Genomic DNA, 20,372 nt, shown 5'->3' with positions numbered 1-20,372 from the left:
TGTTCAACCTCTTGATCTCAGCAATTAGTTAAGTGGTATGCAGCTGGTTATCCGGGGGTGGGCTCAGATGTTTAATCACCTCTGTTCAGGTCTGAATGGGAATCTTCTCGAGCGGCGACACCTGTAATTAGTGTGTAGTTGCAAGAAAGTTCTTCTGGAACAGTGGCTCTCAACATGTGGTCGCCAGAAAAGCAGCAGTGTCTGGGAAACCGTTAGAAATGCAAATTCCCAGGGCCCCATCCTAGCCCTACTAAATCAGAAACTCTGGAAGGGGCCTGCCAATGCTTTAATAAGCCTTCTAGGTGCCTGCTAAAGTTTGAGAACCACTGTCCTGGAGAAATACCTTCACAAGGTTAGGAAAACAGACTTCAGAAAACACCAGGGGAGTTGAGAGGCTGAGAAGAGAGGGCAATCACTACCCTCTTGGAGATGATGCAGATTTCCAGAGGAATAAGCATTGGAAGTGAGATTTTTTTTTTGTCCTGAGTCCCTGCTCCTGGAAAGAAAACCTGGCTAGCTATTGTTTGCCCTATGCTTTGGAAAGACAAGTGTTTTTCTTTGTTTCTTTGTTTTGTTTTGTTTTGTTTTGGAGAGAGAGGAGAGGAGAGGGGCAGAGGGAGAGAGAGAGAGAGAGAGAGAGAGAGAGAGAGAGAGAGAGAGAGAAAGAGAGAGAGAATCCCAAGGCGGCTTCACATTCAGCACAGACCCTGATGTGGGGCTCGATCTCACAACTGTGAGATCATGACCTGAGCTGAAACCAAGAGTAAGACACTTAACCAACTGAGCCACTGAGGCTCAGAAAACTTTGTCTTTGGAATGACATGTACGTAAGTCAGTTTTTAGGAAGGACTATTGGATCTTCTGGCTCAAGGGTCTTCATTGGATATTTTAATGTTAAATAGATGAAGAAAGAGATCTATTTGCCACATTGAGTTAGTCTCAGTTTCCTCTACAGACACCTAAATACTGAAGATATCCTTATTTGATGGTCAAGAGGAAATAAGACCTCTATCCTACACTGAACATTTAAATAAAAGAAGCAGGTCTTTATTGAGATTCTTTTGAAGGTGTCCCAATCACAGAGTCCTGGTCAAAATGCTAAGCTTGCCTAAGGTTTTAGTATCACCTTTGATCCATGGACTGTGGGAGTCTAAAAATGAAGAGTCCATCAGCTTACCAACTACCTTGTATCATCTAATTGATAAGTCATTAGTTAACCAGGAGTAATTTAGGGAAAGTCCATTTTCTACTACCACGATCAGAACCAGTATACTTATTTAAGTTCTTAAAACTCCACTTTGTTTTTTCTATTGGCAACATATATCCACATAAAACCTATTCTGATGTGGTCATGCCTCATCAGAATGCCAATCCAAATTTAAGTGTGTAATTCAGAGTTTCTTTTGTGTTAAAAACAAAGCAATTTGTTTTCTAGCTCTTGAAACTTCTGTGTGTCTAGACAAGGAACTCTTTTATTTTACGTAGGAAGGAAGAAGAGTTTGTGTTTCATTTTCTATCCTACAATGAGCATTAATCATTTAGATAAAAATCTCTTTGGGAGGAAAATAAATCCTCGTTGATATGGCCAACCCTTTTATTGTTGAATTATGTATTTTCTTTTTATAAGATCAATGAACTTCTCCATGGGTTGTTTCCATTTGGGGAATGAAATGATGGGGCTTTAGAATCTCCACTCTGTGGTCTCTGATTGTTGGAGTTTGTGGACTGCAGGCACTCGGAGGATTTAACTCAGAGGGGATCCTGATAAAGGGTTCTACTGCCACTTGAGAAAACTAGGCAGGACATTTCTCCTTGGGCTCTCATGTAAGCAGGAAAGAGCTAAAAGTGATAGAAAACAGACTTTCTGATCACTCTGGTCCTACAGGGGTCCCAGAGGCTGGCCCTCTTTTATCCCAGAGTTTTCTGCTTCTCTTTCATCTTAGCAGAATATGCTCATATCATTGGTGAGTTCCAGCCAGAGAAAAAGCTGCATAATTTGCTCCTTTTCTTACTGCAGCTCAAAGTCTAGGACTCAAGGAACAATGTGAAGCAACGATTAAATCAGGTCTGAATGTTTGAAAGAAGTACAAAAGAAAAGGTTTAATATGGTTTCAACATTGTCTTCTGTAAATTAGGGATGCTGTTGAGGTATATTTTTCAACACTGTGTCCTTTAGCATCAAGGCCTCTCATTGTTGCCATTGGGTATGGACAATATAGGAGGGGACAACAGAAATGACAAGGAAGGAAAGGATCAATGGAAAGAAGTTGCTACAGTCTAGTCTGATTCCTTATAGTTCTGCTTCTATTTATACTGAGCCAAAATATCCTCATGGCATTGAGCTAACAACTTTTCCCCCACTCCCATTCTCTTCCACAGCCTAGCAAATGTTTTCCCTATTAGATACACTTTAAGGTTACTAACAAATTAACCACAAAGGCCATGGCATTAACAGGAGCTAGAAAATTCACAGGAGCCCCAAATAAGCCACCAAAAACTATTGTGTAGGCAATTGTAAGGTTATTGTTTGGTCTTGGTGAAGTGATAGTGGGTTTTCCATGATAGACTTGGGAGCAAAGAGTTTCTCTCTGTCCCTTTGACTATGACTATTAATCTTGATGAATATGAATTTCCACAGCTAAGTCACTACTGGTACAAGTAAAAGCTGAAGTGCAGTATTTACAAATGGAGCTGCCCACCCTCGTTCTCTTGCTCACTCTCTTATACACACACACACACACACACACAGACACACACACACACACACACACAGACACACACACACACACACACACACACACACACACCTCATTCATTCTTCAGTAGCATATCATACCAGTGGCTTATGTAGCACAGAGATGCATTGTCTCTTTATCCCTTGCAATCTACAGTGGATTTCTGGTCAACCTAGTTCATGTACTTCTTTTCACTGCAACTAGAGTAGCTAAGAACTCTGACACCTTTGAACCTTATGGGTCTTGTTTTTGAAATGAAACAAAACACCGTCATGGCTTGGGAATTGCAGAAATGTCACTTACTAACTCTAGGCCTGGATTTTTTTTTTTTCATTTAAATTAATACCTGTGTAAGGGAGGAGGCAAATAGCAATGGTTTGGCTTTTTGTGCTTCTGCCTCCTTTCAGCATTGGACTAAGCAAACTCCATGCTGTCTCCCCTGCCACTTCCCCACCTTAGTGAAACCTAGGAGTTGTCATTTCTTTTGTAAAAGAACTGTTTTTCAGTGTTTGCTCTTTGTTCAGTCTGCATAGTTGGTAAATGCAAGTGTAGATAACTCTTAATGCTTGTCTGGAGGTTTTTCCGCCTATTTGTGATTTGGGAGATGACCAAGGGCATGTTTGACTTGTAATAGAGATGAAGAATGGATAAATCCAGTGCATGTAATATGATTGGAGAGTCCCATAGACTGACCCACTGTGCATTCCCATAATGCCTGTTGAACAACCAAGCATTGCCCTTGCAGAAGTACAACTATACTAACTGGTATTGCCTACAGTGATTTCCAAAATGGTGGTACTCAGAAATCCGACATCCTGCACTTCTCAAGGGGGCCCTCTCCTGGCCCGGAGGTCCATGTTGCTTCCCATCCAGGGAAGGTATTTTGCTTCTCCCCATCCTTCCTCCCCTTTCCCTCCCCTCACTTTCTTTATATTCCTGGCCTGAGTGTTACCATTTGCTTACTGATAAGAGTATACTATGAATTTTCATTTACAGCTTTGAGATACTTATGAGGCTTTCCTGCTTCCCACTCAGCCCCAAACTTGGGACTTTTCACACACTGATCCTCTGATCAGTTTGATGCGGGAAAGCACATGGAAGCCATGTACCAGTTTGTATAGTAGTACCGTTTTAAACTGTGTACTCTTGAACAAAGTAGAGTGTGCTGGGGGTTCGCATTGGCTGCTTGACACACACAAAGCCAATTAACTTGCATGCCAAAAAAAAAAAAAAAAAAAAAAAAGAAAAGAAAAGAAAAGAAAAGAAAAGAAAAGAAATTAACCCTTAGAGTACTGCTTCAACATTTTGGTTTAAGGGTCTTGAACTTTACCGGTTAGGCAATGCTTCTTTCTCCAGATCCGAGCGCTGCACTTAAAGTCCATACTTTGTCTAGCCAGAACATCAACCAGGATCCTCTCTTCCACAGCTTTCCTGAGATGCTCCTGGGTCCTTTGTTATTAGTCAACTGATGGCATTAAAGAGGTCTAAAACATAGCCACTGTGTTTCACTGAAAATGGGCTCCACTTCCAGTGTGCTTGAGGTTGTGAGGGACTATTTTTAGCTTTGGTACATGTCCTCTTAAAGAAAGAAGTCAGTTCTTTAAGGGTTAATATGAAATTAAGGAATTTGATGGTCTCTCTTGCTTGTCCTTCCTCCAAAGTGTCTGCATGATCCTTTTTAGATTCTTAGCTCACCTGTTGAATGATGGTAAAAAGTAATATATATATATATATATATATATAATTGCAAAAACAAAAGAACAAAAGACTGAATGGTTGAATGAAAAGACCCCTTGGCAATGCTTGCTTGATTATCACAGAGGGTAGAAAGACCAAATGTTTTAGTTAACGAATATTCATTTTGTCCTCTACCCCGAGCACCACTGCTACACAGTATTGTGGAAGACTTGATGATGCTTTTCATTTACCTCTTGCTTTTTCTTCTTCCTGTCTAATAGCCCAATAGAATCCTGCCAGAATTTCTACAAAGATTTCACATTACAGATCGACATGGCTTTCAACGTGTTCTTCCTTCTCTACTTTGGCTTGAGGGTAAGTCCGATCAGTGCCACCAGGTATCATAATGGGGCATCTTGGACCCAGGGACCATCCTTCACCAGCATCTGTTCTCGCAGAGATGAAGCCCAGTGTTTCCAGGGGAGACAACAGACCTGCGCTGTGATTTTCAGTCTCTGACGGAGACCTTTCCTCAACTCAGCATTTTCTGAAGTGCATGTTAAAATCTTGTTCCAAGGAGGAGAAACAGGGATTGAAATAACTATTTTGCCTTTGCTGGCCTACTGTCTCTCATCTCTCTAAATACGAATGCATTGTTGCCTTAAATAGGAACAAAAAAACTTCTCTTAAAATTATGTTTATCAGGGTTCGCTTAACTGAATCCTAAGAGAACAGGTGTGAGGACTGAATCAAGGGGGTAGATTGGCCGAATTTGGGACTTGGGCATTTATACTGGAGCCTGTTTACGGCGATGGCGGGGGGCGGGGGTGGCTGCATGGAGTGTGTATCACAGAGATTGTGTGTGCATGTGTGTGCACACGTGCATGTGTGAGTGGATGCATACGTATATGCCTTATTTACAGTTATATTTACGTTGGAGTCTAACGAAGATGAGACCACTCAAACTTTCCGATGACACTATTGAAAACCATAGGAAAATAGATTGCCGGCTATTTCTCCAAGGTTAACATAGTCTACAGTCACTCTCCAGAAAAGGCTGTATATCCAAATTCTAAGACAGAAACAGCCTGTGATTGGTATAGATATGAGAAGGACATAACATCTCCCTCCAGGCCCCCATGAAAAACCGAAACATAGCCTTTGGCAAAAGAACATAGTTAGAATGCCAGCATCATGCTTCTCATTTTTTTGTCTCCTTTTCTCTTTCCCCAGTTTATTGCAGCCAACGATAAGCTGTGGTTCTGGCTGGAAGTGAACTCTGTGGTAGATTTCTTCACGGTTCCCCCGGTGTTTGTGTCTGTGTACTTAAACAGAAGTTGGCTTGGTAAGTCAGTCTCTCCTCCTTTCTTCTTACTGGTTCCTGAACTGTGGTGGATCAGAGGCCTGGGCTGTCCCCACGGAAAGAAATTTTTGTGTGAATGTGCACAACTCTTGGAGTTTGGGAGGTTAGTGAGGACAGTTCTCTTCAGAGCACTAGCCCAGGAGGATTCGCGCAGTGAGTGCTTCAGGTAAGGCAGTTTTCTCATTGTTGAAGCCTAGGGGTCACACTGTCACAGCCAGGACCTCTGCCTTCGTGCTTCTGTCATTTTCATTCAGCCCGCAGTTAGAACTGGACAAAGAAGAGCCTGGTACGAGGCCAACTTTCCGAGTAACTGATTCAGGTGCCCCAGAAGGCCTGCCTGCCGAAGTTAGCTTCTGTCTGCTTCTCGGTTTTATGACGAGTGGTTCCTGCCTGGTTTATCTAGAGCTAAGAGCTCCTCTGTGGGACAGCGTACAGGAAGGCATCTCGAGCCACTGTCTCCTTGAAGGAGGTGGAGCTCCCCTCCCGTGCTAAAGGAGGGGCTTTTGCTGGTGCTGTGTTCACATCTTACTTCCCGTATCTGCTCAACATGTCACTTCCTGTCTGTCCCTGGCAGGTGACTTCCTGCATTACGAGCAAGACAGTTTGGCAGGAGAAGTAGTTAGCTCGAGGATGGTCATGGCAGCCAGAGGCATAGAGAGACAGCTTTGAGCTTCTCTTTGTTGCACTGAATAATTCTCTCAGAATGTTCCTGCTGCCGTAGGTCTACCGGGGGAAAGGGAGGCTGAAACAGGATTCAGAGGACGATTTGTGCATCCAATCTGTATTTTTAGAAATTTTTGGTGTTACCTCAATTTTTTTTCAAAGTAATAGAAATAAAACCTTGGATTGCAAGTAACCTGTTCTGCGAGTGTTCCGCAAGACAAGCAAACATTTCTAAGAAATTTTAACTTGGTAAACGAGTGATGCCTTGCAATATGAGTCGTATGTGAGGCTGAATGTCACACGATCACAACTGAACCAACGGTTCTTGAAATTTGCTTTGATATACAAATGTTTTGGATTACAAGTGTGTTTCTGGAATGAATTATGCTCGCAAACCAAGGTTTTATGTATATTACACTCAGTATAAACATTTAAAGACGTATAAAGGAAATATCAATCATGTCTTCCCCGTTCTCACTGCCTTCTCCCTGGGATGCTCAGTGTTCATAGACTTCCATATCTTTCCTTCATGCCCCATTGCTACAAACATGGATGTGTACATATATATGTTGTAGAGGAGGTGGTCTTTGTACAAATACGTGTGTCCATGACATTGCACTGGAATTTGGTTTTCTCACTAACAAATAAATGATGGACATCCCTTCAGCTCTGTAATAATTCATTTTATTAGAGTTACACAGAATTCTACAAATTGTTGTGTTGCAGTTCATTTGGACACAGCCCTAATGATGGACCACCTGATTATTTTCTTTTTGCTCTGTAAACAATGTTTTAATAAACACCCTCATCCACACATCTGTGCAATTTTATTTCTCTAGATGGTTCTAGGTTCCTGGAAGAGTAATTGCTGAATCAAAGCATGCATATACTTTAGTTTGTACAGAAATTGATGGTTCACTTTTCAGAAATGTTGTGTCAAGATATGCTTCCACTAGCAGTATGTTTTTGATGTCCTTGCTAGCATTGTGAATTTATTACATGCCTCATATCAAGTATTTAGAAAAAGAAGCACCCTTTGTATATGATGTATGCAATAATCACATACACACATATCTGTGTGTATCTATGTGTGTATATCCCATAAGGATTCTATTTTGGACGGATTTTCACATTAGAATTGTATTCATTCACTCAATGGAAAAGTCGTCATCCTTGATTTGAGACCTGCTTGCTTAGATTGGGTTTTCCAGCCAGCTTGATGAAACCATCAGAGCCACTCACAAATCTGAGAAGTAACCTGAATATGTTCTGGTACTGAGGGTCCCAGCTACCTCAGCTTGACTGTTAACTGGCTTTGTGACCTGGGGAGCTCACTTTTCTTTCACTTAGCCTGTTGTTTATAATCTGTAAAATAAAGGTTAGGTTAGATGATTTCTCAGGTACTTTCAGCTCAGAATGTCTCCAGGATTCTTGCATTGTTCATGGGAAATTTGGCATCTAGATTGTTGGGAAGGACTGGGAAATTGGTGAAATCAAACCATCAACATTCCTGAGTCACAATTACATATGGGTTGCTAACCATGGTTCATCCTAGACCATCCTGTTGCAAAGAGTATACACACGCATGTGTGCACACACGTACACGCATGTACCCATGTACCCATGAGCGTGCACAGACCCTGAAAAACTCCAGACAGACAGAGAAAGAAGGAAGGGGAAGAGGAAAGAAGAGAGGAAGGGAGAGAGAAGGAGGGAGAGAGGGAGGGAGGGAGGAGGGAAAGGAATCTGCCTTGTCTTCTCTTCTCTTCTAATTACTCTGTACACTGGAACAACCACTTTGCTTCTAGACCCTCAGTTTTCCCTTCTGAAAAATGGGAGGTTTGGACTTAAATTATCATCTAGTCGCCACACTTCATGAGTTGGAATTTTATGTCAAGCTCCATTCTCTCTTGGTCCCTTGTGGTCCTAGGTGATTGAGGATAGTCCTTCATGACTGGTGGAGACACACTCCTGTGCAGCGAGCAGATCTCACCCCAGGGTAAGGATATAGAGCCAAGTCTCCTTGTGAGACTAAAAGCATCTTTGTGTCAGGAGAACTTGGATGTTTTAAAAATTCATGCCTTCTTGGGAATGATTTAATCCTGATTTTTGGCTTGGTGTTCTCATCTAGTGAAAAATCCACCAGAGTGAACAGGAAAAGGGGAAGAAAAAGAAAAAAGAAGAGAAATGAGATATGCTTTTGCATCTGCTATGGTTTCTCTTCAAAAATTAAACCTTTAAAATGTGCTTCAATTGAACAGTATTTATTAATACCTACTATGTGCCAGGCACTTTTCCAGATGATTTGGAAACAACAGTGAATAAAATAGCATCCTACCCCATAATGTTGCAGTGAGGGAAGAACAGGAAAAAAAATGAGCCTAGTAAATAGGCAAATTATACAGTGCGTTAAGAAGCATAAGTGTGTTGAAACTGAAAACAGACCAACAAACTTTTGGGCTATAAAATCATAATAAAAATACCAACAACAAATAACCTTTCCCCCCTTGTAGGAGAAGGCATCCTTAATGAAATGCTTGTGGTTCTCAGCCCCTTGGGTGAGCTCCACCACTGGTCTTCCTGTTATGGAAGAGAATTCAGTAGAATAATATTTCAAGGAGGTTTCCGTGTCTGATTTAATACATGGGTTATTACATCGTGAAACAATTATTGTGCTGATGAGCTGCCAAATATAAAATGAACATTCCCATGAGATATGGCTTATACAGTAGAAGGAATAATCCCATTAAACGGGGGGCATTTCAGGAAGTGCTACCCTCCTCCTGGAAAATGAAAGGGTGCTGCCTTTACTGGTTGAGGTCTGGCATAAGCTGAGGAAAAGTGCAGTCTGTTCTATTTCTCCTGCACACACCTGCTGAGCTCTATGACACAGGGGACTGCGCTATAGCTGGAGTCATGTGGGTGCAAAACAGAACAAGGGCTATGACCCCCATCCTTACCTTTGCCAAAGCAAAATGCACACCACATTTGACTTCTTATCGTAATGTATGCTTGCATATTATATAGTATTGTATTGGTTTACTTTATGTACGTATTATCTTAGTGCATCTGATGGTGTATTGATAATAACAGCTAATTCCAGTTCTACCATGTGGTGGGAACTCTGATCAGCCCCTTACATATATGAACTCACTTAATTCTCAGAAAAGTCCTGTGAGCTGGGAGTTACTTTCCCCATTTTGCAGATAAGGAAACAGATTCAGCGACGATAGCTCTTGTCCCAGGTTGCGTAGCCTTGGAAGAGGTGGAAGGGGTGATTTGCCCCAGATTTGATCTGATTTTATGTCTGTATTCATGCTGTTCTTCTGCCTCTGTCCTTAGCCTCGAAAGATTGGGGGTTTTGAGGACTGCGTTGGGGTGACTGAGCTGATTTGGCTAATTTCTGTTGGCACGTCTCCATCTCTCCTTACTGAGAGAGATTCACTTCGGGCAGGCAGGGAGGGGAAGAGCTCTTATTTAAGAACACACGTCCTCATGACTCCTCATCCCCATCCCACTTGTCCTTGCCCACCTTCAGTTTCTAGAGTTGTCACTAGGACCTGGGGAACACATAGAGCTTGTCTGGAGTCTCCCGAGTCCCAAGGTACCTTAGCACCTTGGGGATCAGATCTGTTCCACCTGAGAGAGAGGGAGAGACTAGAGGCTTCCACACATGCTGTCAATAGAGCAGAGTGGGTCAGAGCCAAGCTCTGGGCTACCACCTCAATTCACATCTTGGCTTGGCCAATGGGTCACCTTAAGCAAGGTTGTTTTACCTGTCTTAAACTCAGTTTTCCACCTGCCCAATGAATGGGCAGTACTCACCTCACAGGGTTGCAGAGGGGATTTTGTGAGGCAGTTTAAGTAAAATACCATGTACCTAGGACGGGGTTCACGATGATCCCAGGCTTCTCTTTCTAACCTACCTATCATATTTTAAAGCACCAAGAAAGAAAACAAACCAGAATGGAACCAAAAATAAGGCAGCGGGATGTGAGGACATCCACGTTGGCAGGCGGCAAGTCTCTGCTTATTTTAATTCCTGTTCCCACACACACCAGCTTATTCATTTTTGTTTCTCTCACCAAATCCTTATCCTACCTCACTAAAATAAATGTACCTTGAAATGAGAGATGTATTTTATTTTGAGACTAGAATAACATGCTGAGGAGAGCTCTTCTGTCTGTCTCATTTTTGGGGGAACTGTATCCCCAAGGTAGGTCAACAGACTGTGCCTCCTCTGTGTATTTATTTATGTGGTTTCATTGAGGGTCATTTTGTGTGGTTAAAAGGAGAGAGGAGAGAAAAAATAATGATGCACTCACTGGCCACTCATCTCGCTAGCTTTTTTTGAGTGATTACTGTGTATTCAGCACTGAGATGAGGGGACCATGTCTGGCCACCCTGTTTTACTATGTTTTACTATGATCTCCAACATTGCCCCTCTTCTCTGATTAAGGAAATCAGGCGATGGTAAGGAGCCCCAGGCTTTGAACCCAGGGTGGAAAAACTGTCAACTATAAACGTACCTGTTCCTCTAACCCATGTTAGACTTCAGCATCTCTGGAGAACACTGCTAGAAAATAGAGAACTCTGATAAAAAATAGAAAAATGAGTTAGTGCCCAGCCACAAGGCAATTAAAATAAGATATCTGCTTATAAATATATGCCCAGGCAGTACTTTTTTTGTGTCAAAAGGTGATAAAAACAGGATTTAAAAAAAAAAAAAAGTTCAGATCCTCAAAAACAACAACAAAAGGACAAAACGTAGTTCCTGTTTGAGACTGAGGTTTCAATCTAGTTTTAGAACCAAAATAAACACGCATGCAGCAACAGCAAGTAACACTGCCCGCTGTATAATTAAGTCCCAAATTGTCAGGTACAGGCTGTAAGGGCTGTGGGAGTTCACAGGAGAAAGAGCTTATGTGGGTGGAGGAACGCGAGGAGGCTTCTGCAAGGCACCAGCTCAGCCCGGCTTGCCGTGGTGGGTGAAACTGGGGAGCAGTGGCCCGCTTCGAAGGGGAGAGGAGACCAGCCTACCCTGTGCCGACCCTGTGGGCAGCAGGTGCCCACCAATGATAATGCCATCCTAGAGAAGAAAGCACCCTTCCTTGCACAAGGCATCAGCCCCACAGCCCCGCAAGATGGATGTGTTTGTTTCCTCTTGCTACAGTAACAAGTGAGCGCCACAAATGGCGGTGGCTTAACACAAGTTTCTTTCTTTTTTTTTAATGCTTTATTATTTATTTTTGAGAGAGAGACACAGAGAGAGCGAACGAGCATGAGTGGGTGAGGGGCAAAGAGAGAGGGAGAATCCGAAGCAGGCTCCAAGCTCTGTCAGCACAGAGCCCAATGTGGGGCTCGAACTCATGAACTGTAAGATCATGACCTGAGCCAAAGTCGGATGCTTAACTGACTGAGCCACCCAGGTGCCCCAACACAAGTTTATTTCTTACAGGTATGTAGATTAGAAGTCAGCTTGGGTCTCTCTGGACTAAGGGACAAGAGTCTTCAGGGCTGTGCTCCCTTCTGGAAGCTCAGAGGAATGTTCTCTTACCTTGCCTTTTCCATCTTTCACAGACCACCCACACTCCTTGGCTTGGGGCCCCTTCCTCCATCTTCAAAGCCAGCAGCCCTGGGTTGAGTCCTCTTACCACGTCTCACTGATCTTGCCATCTGTCATCACCTTCCTCAGACTGTCTCTCTCCTGTCTCCTGCTCCTACTTCTAAGGACCCTTGTGATTATACTGGGGTCCTACATGGATAATCCAAGATACTTACCCCATATTAAGGTCAGCGGGTTAGTAACCTTAATTTGTCTGCTACTGTGATTACCTTTTGCCATGTAAATTACCATATGCCCAGGTTCTGAGGATTACCATGAATGTTTTTTTTTGGGGGGGGTGGGCATTATTCTGCCCATCAAAAGCGGTATTATTATTAATACTCCTATTTTGCTGAAGAGGAAACTGAGGTTCAGAGAAGTTAAGTATCTTGCCCCAAATCATGGAGCCAGTGGCTCTGCACAGTCTTTTGGAGTCCAAAAGACCTAGTAGGCATTCTGGGCCCTCCACGCCCTTGCCTTGTCATACGTTTCTACCCTGTTATGGGAGGAGACCTTTGGGGAAATCTTGCTTGGAGCCTGAGGACTCCCCTCCCCTCTCCTCACTTCCACGTAGTGTTTTTCTTCTTCTTCTTCTTTTCTTGGGACCTGGTGAATTACTAAACCGATATGCCTACTATTCATTATTCTTAAACATTTGCTCTGGTGCGGGGCGGGGGGGGGGGTGGGGGCTTCCCACGTGGCTGCAGCAATTGAGGGGAACATGTTAGGTCTACATGCCCCCTGCTTAAAAGCTTCCTTTCCTTAGAATTCATGCTTTCTTGCTTTTTTTGGAGCTTATTTTAAAGAATGGAGAGAAACCAGAATTTTAGAATGCCAGATGAGGCGACAAGTTATGACGTGTTCCCAGGGAAAGCAGCGTGTGGAGTCACCTTTCCTCTCGTTATTCTCTCAGGGCACAGCTGCAGTCTTAGGAGGCTTTCCATTGCCCTCTACATCATAGGGTGTCTGGCCCCAGGGCCACTTCCTTGCTTGAAGAATCCCACAACGGGTAAAGTGAGGTGCAGTTAATATCTAGCCTTCTGTTGACTGGCCTCTGCATTTGGTAAAAGTACTCAATGGTGAAAGCCTTTGCCTGGTTTCTGTTTCCCGACATCAGGAATTTTCAGTGTATTGAAACTTAAAACAAAACAAAACAAAACAAAACAAAACAAAACAAAACAAAACCATAAAACCCCGAATATGATTTGGCCAGAAAGTAGAGGCAGCCCCTTGTGGGCAGCCCCAGGCACACAGACTTGACTCCCAGCCTCCCCTGCCCCTTACAATTCCCGCCAGGGGTCCACCAGGCTGCTAATTGCATCTACCTTGCTGTGTGTTCCCTCTGCTGAGGGCAGAGTGAGTTTCTGCCCCATCTCACTGGCTGGCATCCCTCTCCCTGTTAAGGCACAGCCCTAACTTCACCACCCATGTAAAGCCTTCCCATTTTTCCAGTTGGAATGAATTCCCTGACGTTTTTCTCTTTTGCTCTTACAATTAGTGCTATAAAAGCAGTATTATCATCTGTGTTATATTATCAGTTACAGTACAAGTTCCATGACACCTTTGTGCAGGAACATTGACCGTCCTGTTTTTTTGCTGTGTCCTGGTGCCTGGAACAGTGCCTGGCACATAATTTGTGCTTGTTGAATGAATGAATGAATGAATGAATGAATGTGTTTTCTTTCAAGGATGATAATAATGAACAATTACTTGCTTATTAAAGGCAGACACTGGGCCCAGCATCTCATATACATTATCTGAATTAATGTTCACAGCAGCCCAATGAGTAAATACTATAGTCTGATTTTACAATTTAGAGAACTGAGGTTTGCGAGTTACATAACTTTCTCAGGTAGTAAGTGTGGCTCCAGGACTCAGCCCAGTTCAATCTGATTTCTGAGCCCATGCTTTTAAAATTACTCGTCCAGTGGTTCTCAAGGTGTGGTTCCCATACCAGCAGCATCAGCACCACCTGAAAATTTGTTAGATATGCAGATTCTTAGAACCCAGCACAGACCCAATGAATCAAAAACTCCCAGAGTTTAATCTGACAATCTTTGTTTTGCACACCTTCCTGGCCACGCTGATATTCACCCAATTTTGAGAACCACTGTCCTAGGCTATTCTGGGATGCTTATACATTTGGCTGTCCACAAGAATCCCCCAGAAGGTTTTCAAAACTCATGAAGTTCAGACCAAACCTCCAATCAATTAAATCAGAGTCTCAGGGTTGGGGGATATGACCCAGGTTCAGCATTTTTTAATGTTCTCCATTGCATCAAAAATGCAATAAGGTTGAGAACCATGTATATACATCTTCTAATTGTGAACGTTGAGTTAATTTCTCCCTAGAAGAGTGCTTCCTAGTCTTCATGTGCATGTGAAATACTGGGAGGTCTTAGAATGCAGTTTCTGATTTGGGAAGTTTGGGCGGGACCAGATATTCTGCCTTTCTACATGTTTCCAGGTGAGGCTGGTGTTTCTAGTCTGGGGACTGTATTCGAAGTAGCCAGGCTTTCTAGTCTGGACTGAAATGTCCAGTAAGGTAACCACTAACAACATTGGGCTACTTAAATGTAGACTAATCAAAATTAAATAAAATCTCAAAGCTCTGTTTGTCATTCATACTAGCTACATTTCAAGCATTCGCTAGCACCGTGTGGTTAATGGCTGTGGTGTTGGACAGCACAAATATAGAACATTGCCATCATCACAAGAATTCCACCTGACCACACTGCCTTAGAATGTGTCTTGTGAGAGAGGTGCCTCGGTGGCTCAGTCGGTTGAGCGTCCGACTTCAGCTCAGGTCAGGTCGTGATCTCACCATTTGTGACTTTTAGCCCCGCATTGGACTCTGTGCTGACAGCTCAGAGCCTGGAGCCTGCTTTCGATTCTGTGTCTCTGTCTCTCTCTACCCCTCCTCTGCTCATGCTCTGTCTCGCTCTCCCTCCTTCAGAAGTAAATAAACATTAACAATTTTTTTTTAGACTGTGTCTTGTGATAGAACGTACCATGAATTTTTACTTTTTGTATGTCTGGGACACCCTTGTAAACCGTGGAAGCTTAACAAATGTTTACTGAAGTGATTTTTAATGAGAGGACTGATGTACAGATGTACACCATCGAAGTGAGACTCCCCACCACCCTATCCAGATTACATTATTTAAGGCCTCAGTAGGCAACAACCGCACAAAAGAAGCTCTGGGCCTGGCTCCAGCTCCAGCTTCTTCCCCAGGACTCTACTGCTGCATTTTGAAATGGCCTTCTGGGCTCTGAAAGGAAAGGTCTCTGGTGCCCCCTACAGGACTGTCTTGGACTTTGCTGGATCAGAGCGAGATTAAGTAGGCTGGAGGAGGGGAGATAAATTGGCTCAAAGTCAGTGGATCCTTGGCAGTTAGTCAGAGGTAAGGATAGGCTCACTTTGCATTCCCACAAAGTGTTTGACATCTAATAACTTGACTTGAGTCAGCCGCTATGACCATAAACTCCCCATTCTTCCCCCCACCACCCCAAGGGCTCTCCTGGTCCCATTGCCCAGGGTCTAGAAGGAAGGGCCTTTGAGAACCACCAGAGGTGACCTGAGGCAGTTGGACACAGATGCTCTAAAACCCAAAGCCTTCTATGTAAACCCTTCCCTGTAGTTAGTGGTTTAATTTAAAATAATAACAATAACAATAAAACAATAACAATAATAACAATAACAATAAAAGAAAAGTGTGGCTTCCCTTTTGGGGGCCAGATGTCTTTGGAGATGGAGAAAGAGAGAGAAGAAGCATGTGCTCTAAAAGAGAAGGTGCTTCCGTAACTAGGGTATTGTTGGATCTGTTCACATCTTACATCTTTACATGTGTGTATGTATATGTGTGTTTGTACATGTACAGGTACAATTTGTAATTATCCCAGTTAGTCTTCCAAACACCACCATGAAATAAGGATCATTTTTAGCCCCATTTTCCAGATGGGGAAACCAAGGCCTAGAGAGGTTCTATAACTTGCCAAGAGTCATATAGTGAGTAAGTGGCAGAGCCAGGCTTTGGACCCAGGCACTCTACCTCCAAGGCTTATGTTCCTCAGTGTTCTATTATGCTAGCTTTCAAGTTATAAAATTAACTAGCCATTATAGTCTCACTTACAAAAAATTAATCTAACAGCCCTGTCTAATCAGAGCAAATACTGAGTGCAGCTTCCTCCCATTCCAGTCCCCTAAGAAAAGGTGAAAAGCCCCCTAAACAGAAAGTTCTTTGGTACTCCTAGGTGAGAAAGGACATTTAGAAGAAAAATAACCCAATCCATTTTTTTAAAAAAACTGAGTTAATACAATTTCTATAACTTAGTAGCCTCCAAACTACTTTTGGTTTTGGCCTTAAAACACCTTTTCCCCTTTTCCCCAGCCCCCTTTTTCTGAACCTCTTGGTTTATTCTATACAAGTAGCCAAATAAATAAAAACAATCTATGTTACCACCATTGGTCCATCTTGAAATAGTGTCAGGTTAGAGATTATGGGCTGTACTGTTTGCCTGAGCTATTTTGGGGTGGAGAGGGCTATTAAGTGGTGCCATGCGCCTTGGGAAAAGCATTGGGACTGGATTGCTATTGTGTGGCAAGAGCGATGAACTCACTGAGTTCCGTCCCTTTGACTGGGCTCTGAAGGAAGGCAGCCCCAGCAAAGTGGCACGCAGAAAGTTTAGATGTGTTTCAGGGAGCTAATTGCTGCTCTGGTAGCTGCTCTGGCTGAAACTGCTTCTAGAGAAATTATTCCTCTGTAAGAGATTTCCGACCGTATTCCCTTGATGTTGCTTTGTCAGGGCATGCTTTAAATAAGATGCCCTCTGTAGGTAGCAGGGATTCTAAATCCTCATTGACGTGTACAGCTCTGTTATATGCCAAATTGGAAATAACATCTCAAAATGAATGTCTTCAAGGAACAAATTCAGCAGTAGGTTTTCATAGATGCCAAAACCTCTCCAGATGGCTGTACTTCATCTGGGGTATTATTGGAACAGCCTTCTCAAGCAACCTAAATCTCTAGGACTGGACGTATATTTACCTTTGCATCATCTTGAAAAAATAGATGCCTTGATTCTTCTCGATGAGATAGGGCCGTGATGGATCGACTTGGCTGGCAGACCAGGTAGGGAGAAAGTGGACACGGGAAGCAGCTCTGAGACTTTATTGCCAGACCTCCTCCCTCCCTGCGGGACAGAGCCTCTCAGCTCCCTTTTCTGGAGAATGATAGAGCCTGACTCCTCTCCACCCCCAGGATAATTTATTCTAACAAACGCTCTTTCCCAGTCATCCTACCTGGAGACACCTAGATGCCCCAGCCTGGACCCGGGCCTGCTGGCAAAAGTAAGGGCAGATGACAGGTGGTGAGCAAAGCTCCATTTTTCATGAGCCACATTGTATTACCAGAAATAAAAATCAAATACCGGTTTGACGACACTTTGCTCTCAAGTAACAACTGCTCAATTCAACTTCTGTCTTTAAGGCCAGATAAGAATTTAGCAACCCACCTCACAGAGGGTACGGCTCATTTATTATTTCCTGGGTGGATTGCAGAACTTTTCCACGGCCAGACCAGGGGCAGAACAAATTCGTCCTTTTTGTCAAAACTCAATCTCACAATCTTTGCCTTTCATATTCTCACGCGGCCTCCCTTTCTACCTCTCTCGGTGAATTTCTTCCCTGTGGTCACCAAGCAGCTTACTCACCAGCCACCCCGATCCCCGCTGCAGATATGCCCCAACTCCATGACTCTGGTAGACCCCACCCCCTGGCTAGCAACTGATGCTCATCCGTCCTCTGTGCTCACCTGAACACAGCCAGTTACGATCTCGCCCCTTCTGAAACCGCCATCATCTGAATCATTCATGGTCTCCCTTCCAAAGTTGACTATATTTTTTATAAGTCATGTATAAAGTATTTTTATAAGTCCATGTCCTGGCTGATGAACTAGATCAGAAACTGGCAAAGCTTGCCCATTGCCTGTTTTCCTAAAGTTTTATTAGGACATAGCCACACCCACTTATTTACATCTTATCTTGGGCAGTGAGCCAGAGATCTAGGGTCCCCAAAGCCTAAAATCTTCACTATCTGGCTCTTTATTGAAAGTCTGTGATGTGATCCCTGCTCTAGAATAACAGCTATGTTATGTATTCCTTTACATTCCACTTACTGTTTGCCACAGTGTTTTGCACGTGGTCCCTACTGATCGGTTTTGATAAACTGGGCATAAACTTTCCTCTGAAATCAGTAAGAAATGTAATAGTACTAAAGTAACATCCTATTTCTGCCCATGCTATTGCTGTTATTTCTAGAGCTACCTAGTATTGTGCAGCAGGTGTTGGACTTTGCTCTTTATCTGCATGTCTCATTTGATCCTCCCAACAGCCCTAGATAAGAGACCCTGGAGCTCTGAGAGGTGAGCTGTCTCCTTTGCTGTGTGACTTCAGCAAGGATTCAAACTCGGGTCTTTGTGATCTAAGAGCCTGAGCTTTTCATTCCTGCTAGGTACTCCCGGTCCAGCCCTAGCCCCTCCAGGTGCTTGCTCCCTGCACACCTCACTCACCTTCCCTGAATCTCGGTTCTAGTGAAGAGACTCCATTAAATGCCACCATTGTTACTGCTATTATCATCCTCATTCCTTCATTCCACAGACCTTAAAACAAGTACACGTGTTAGTTGCTGTACAGGGCTTGGTGTTTAGACTGTGAGTGAGGTATCTTTCCCCTGCTGTGGGAAGGGCAAGTCTGTAAACCCTGGCTTGTAAACCCAGATGTTTCCAGGGATGGGAAGATAACAGATGAGTGAAGCCTGCCAGATGAAGGCTGTCTCTAGCTGGGGAATGAATTTCCCCCTTAAAACGTTAGCAGCTGATCATGTTTGGCAGATTCTTGCTATGTAGACACATCCTCAGTGTCCAGTAGGGCCTTCTCCTCTCCTTTCCTCCCCCTCCTCCCCCTCTCCTCCTCCTCCTCCTCCTCCTCCTCCTCCTCCTCCTCGAGAACAGTTATCTTTGGCCACAGTGACTTGCCCTTTAAAAACTGGTCTAGGCTGCAATATTATCTCTCTGCTTGGGACACAGAAATTCTTCTCTATAGGAAACAGTCATACTAGACTGTTTTCCCACTTACCACATCTATTGTCCAGCATCCTAACAAAGACTATGTATGTCCTGACATCGGCTGACAACACTAAACAGGTTACAGCAGATTCACCAATAAATATCCATAATGTGGCGGGTGAGTATCTTAGGCGACTTAAAACACTTAACTTGAATTTGCAAACTGGGACAGAAATCCCTTTTCCAATGTTCTTGCATTTGGAGCAAAGCGCACGTTGTCTCAGGACTTCTCATTCCTATTTTTGGTTTTTGTTCATTTTGAGCAATAGCCTTTGCTTACTACCCACCCTACTCCCTTAGTAAAAGCGCTTCTAGTCTGGTGGAGAGGAGGGATCCAGTGCAAGCACGAAGGGATCTGAGGGAAACCCAGGTGTCACACGTTTTTTCCCTACAGTGACCTGCCCCAAATGTCTATTCTCTTGGCCCTCAGAGACTCTCTCCAGTCCCTCACTGTAGCAGGACCGCGTTTTCTAGGCCACGCTTCTGAAAAGATTTGTTGTGTGGTTCTGCCACCTAGTGGGAGAAATTAGGAATGAAACACACAGAAGCTTCTGTCCTCCGAATTCTGCCTCCTTCAATCCTGGTGAATGAACCTCGGCGAATGTAAGCTCTGTTTTTGACTCTTCGAGATAGCATATCCCTCAAAAGGTGCCTCAGACTATCTGTGAAAGCTTGAAAAAGACAAATGTCAGGCCAATAGATAGAAATTTTAAAAAGTAGGCATATGTATTCAGGCTAAACATGTGCTAAGATGTCCCAGGAAGGCCAAGGAAAGGAGATACCCTAGCCTGACTCCAGAGTGTTGCCCTAAAACAAAGGATTCTCTTCAATTGTTTATCTAATCTTTTTAAGCCTTCTGTCCTTTGGTGGAATATGTGCCTTCTGTCCTTTGACTGAAATGGTTTCGGATTTGAAAGAAATACTGAAGGACCTGTCACTTTCCTTCTTGTATGTCAAGCTGGCCAGCTATGAAAAATGGAAGAGTGTGCAGATCCTGAATAGATATGTTTGTCAAACCTACACAGAAATAGGAACTTTATTAATAAACTCGAGTGTGATCATAATACATGTATCCCAGTAAAGCAGCTCCGATAGATGAACCAGAACTACAGTATTTAAATAAGGCATGTACTGTGTTAGTGTTGTGTTAGTATTTCATTCCTTCCTCCTGCGAGGTGAGTTAGCATGATATTACCATTAACTGC

At 43.3% G+C, this 20,372-nt stretch overlaps 1 protein-coding gene across 43 annotated transcripts in view; it reads left to right on the top strand.

Annotated features, from left to right (window-relative positions):
* The window catches only part of KCNMA1 (potassium calcium-activated channel subfamily M alpha 1), a 729,677-nt gene that overhangs the window by 425,313 nt on the left and 283,992 nt on the right, over positions 1 to 20,372 (top strand). For all 43 annotated transcript variants that reach the window (XM_045437744.1, XM_045437752.1, XM_045437747.1 and 40 more), the window contains 2 exons: positions 4,694 to 4,787; positions 5,646 to 5,757. In XM_045437744.1, the coding sequence (XP_045293700.1) occupies positions 4,694 to 4,787; positions 5,646 to 5,757 (206 nt within the window). The remainder of the gene's footprint in view (positions 1 to 4,693; positions 4,788 to 5,645; positions 5,758 to 20,372) is intronic.

The sequence above is a fragment of the Leopardus geoffroyi genome, chromosome D2 (assembly GCF_018350155.1).
Source record: "Leopardus geoffroyi isolate Oge1 chromosome D2, O.geoffroyi_Oge1_pat1.0, whole genome shotgun sequence".
Classification (NCBI taxonomy): domain Eukaryota; kingdom Metazoa; phylum Chordata; class Mammalia; order Carnivora; family Felidae; genus Leopardus; species Leopardus geoffroyi.
The sequence above is the reverse complement of the archived record's forward strand: the minus strand, read 5'-3'. Positions and strand labels throughout refer to the sequence as shown.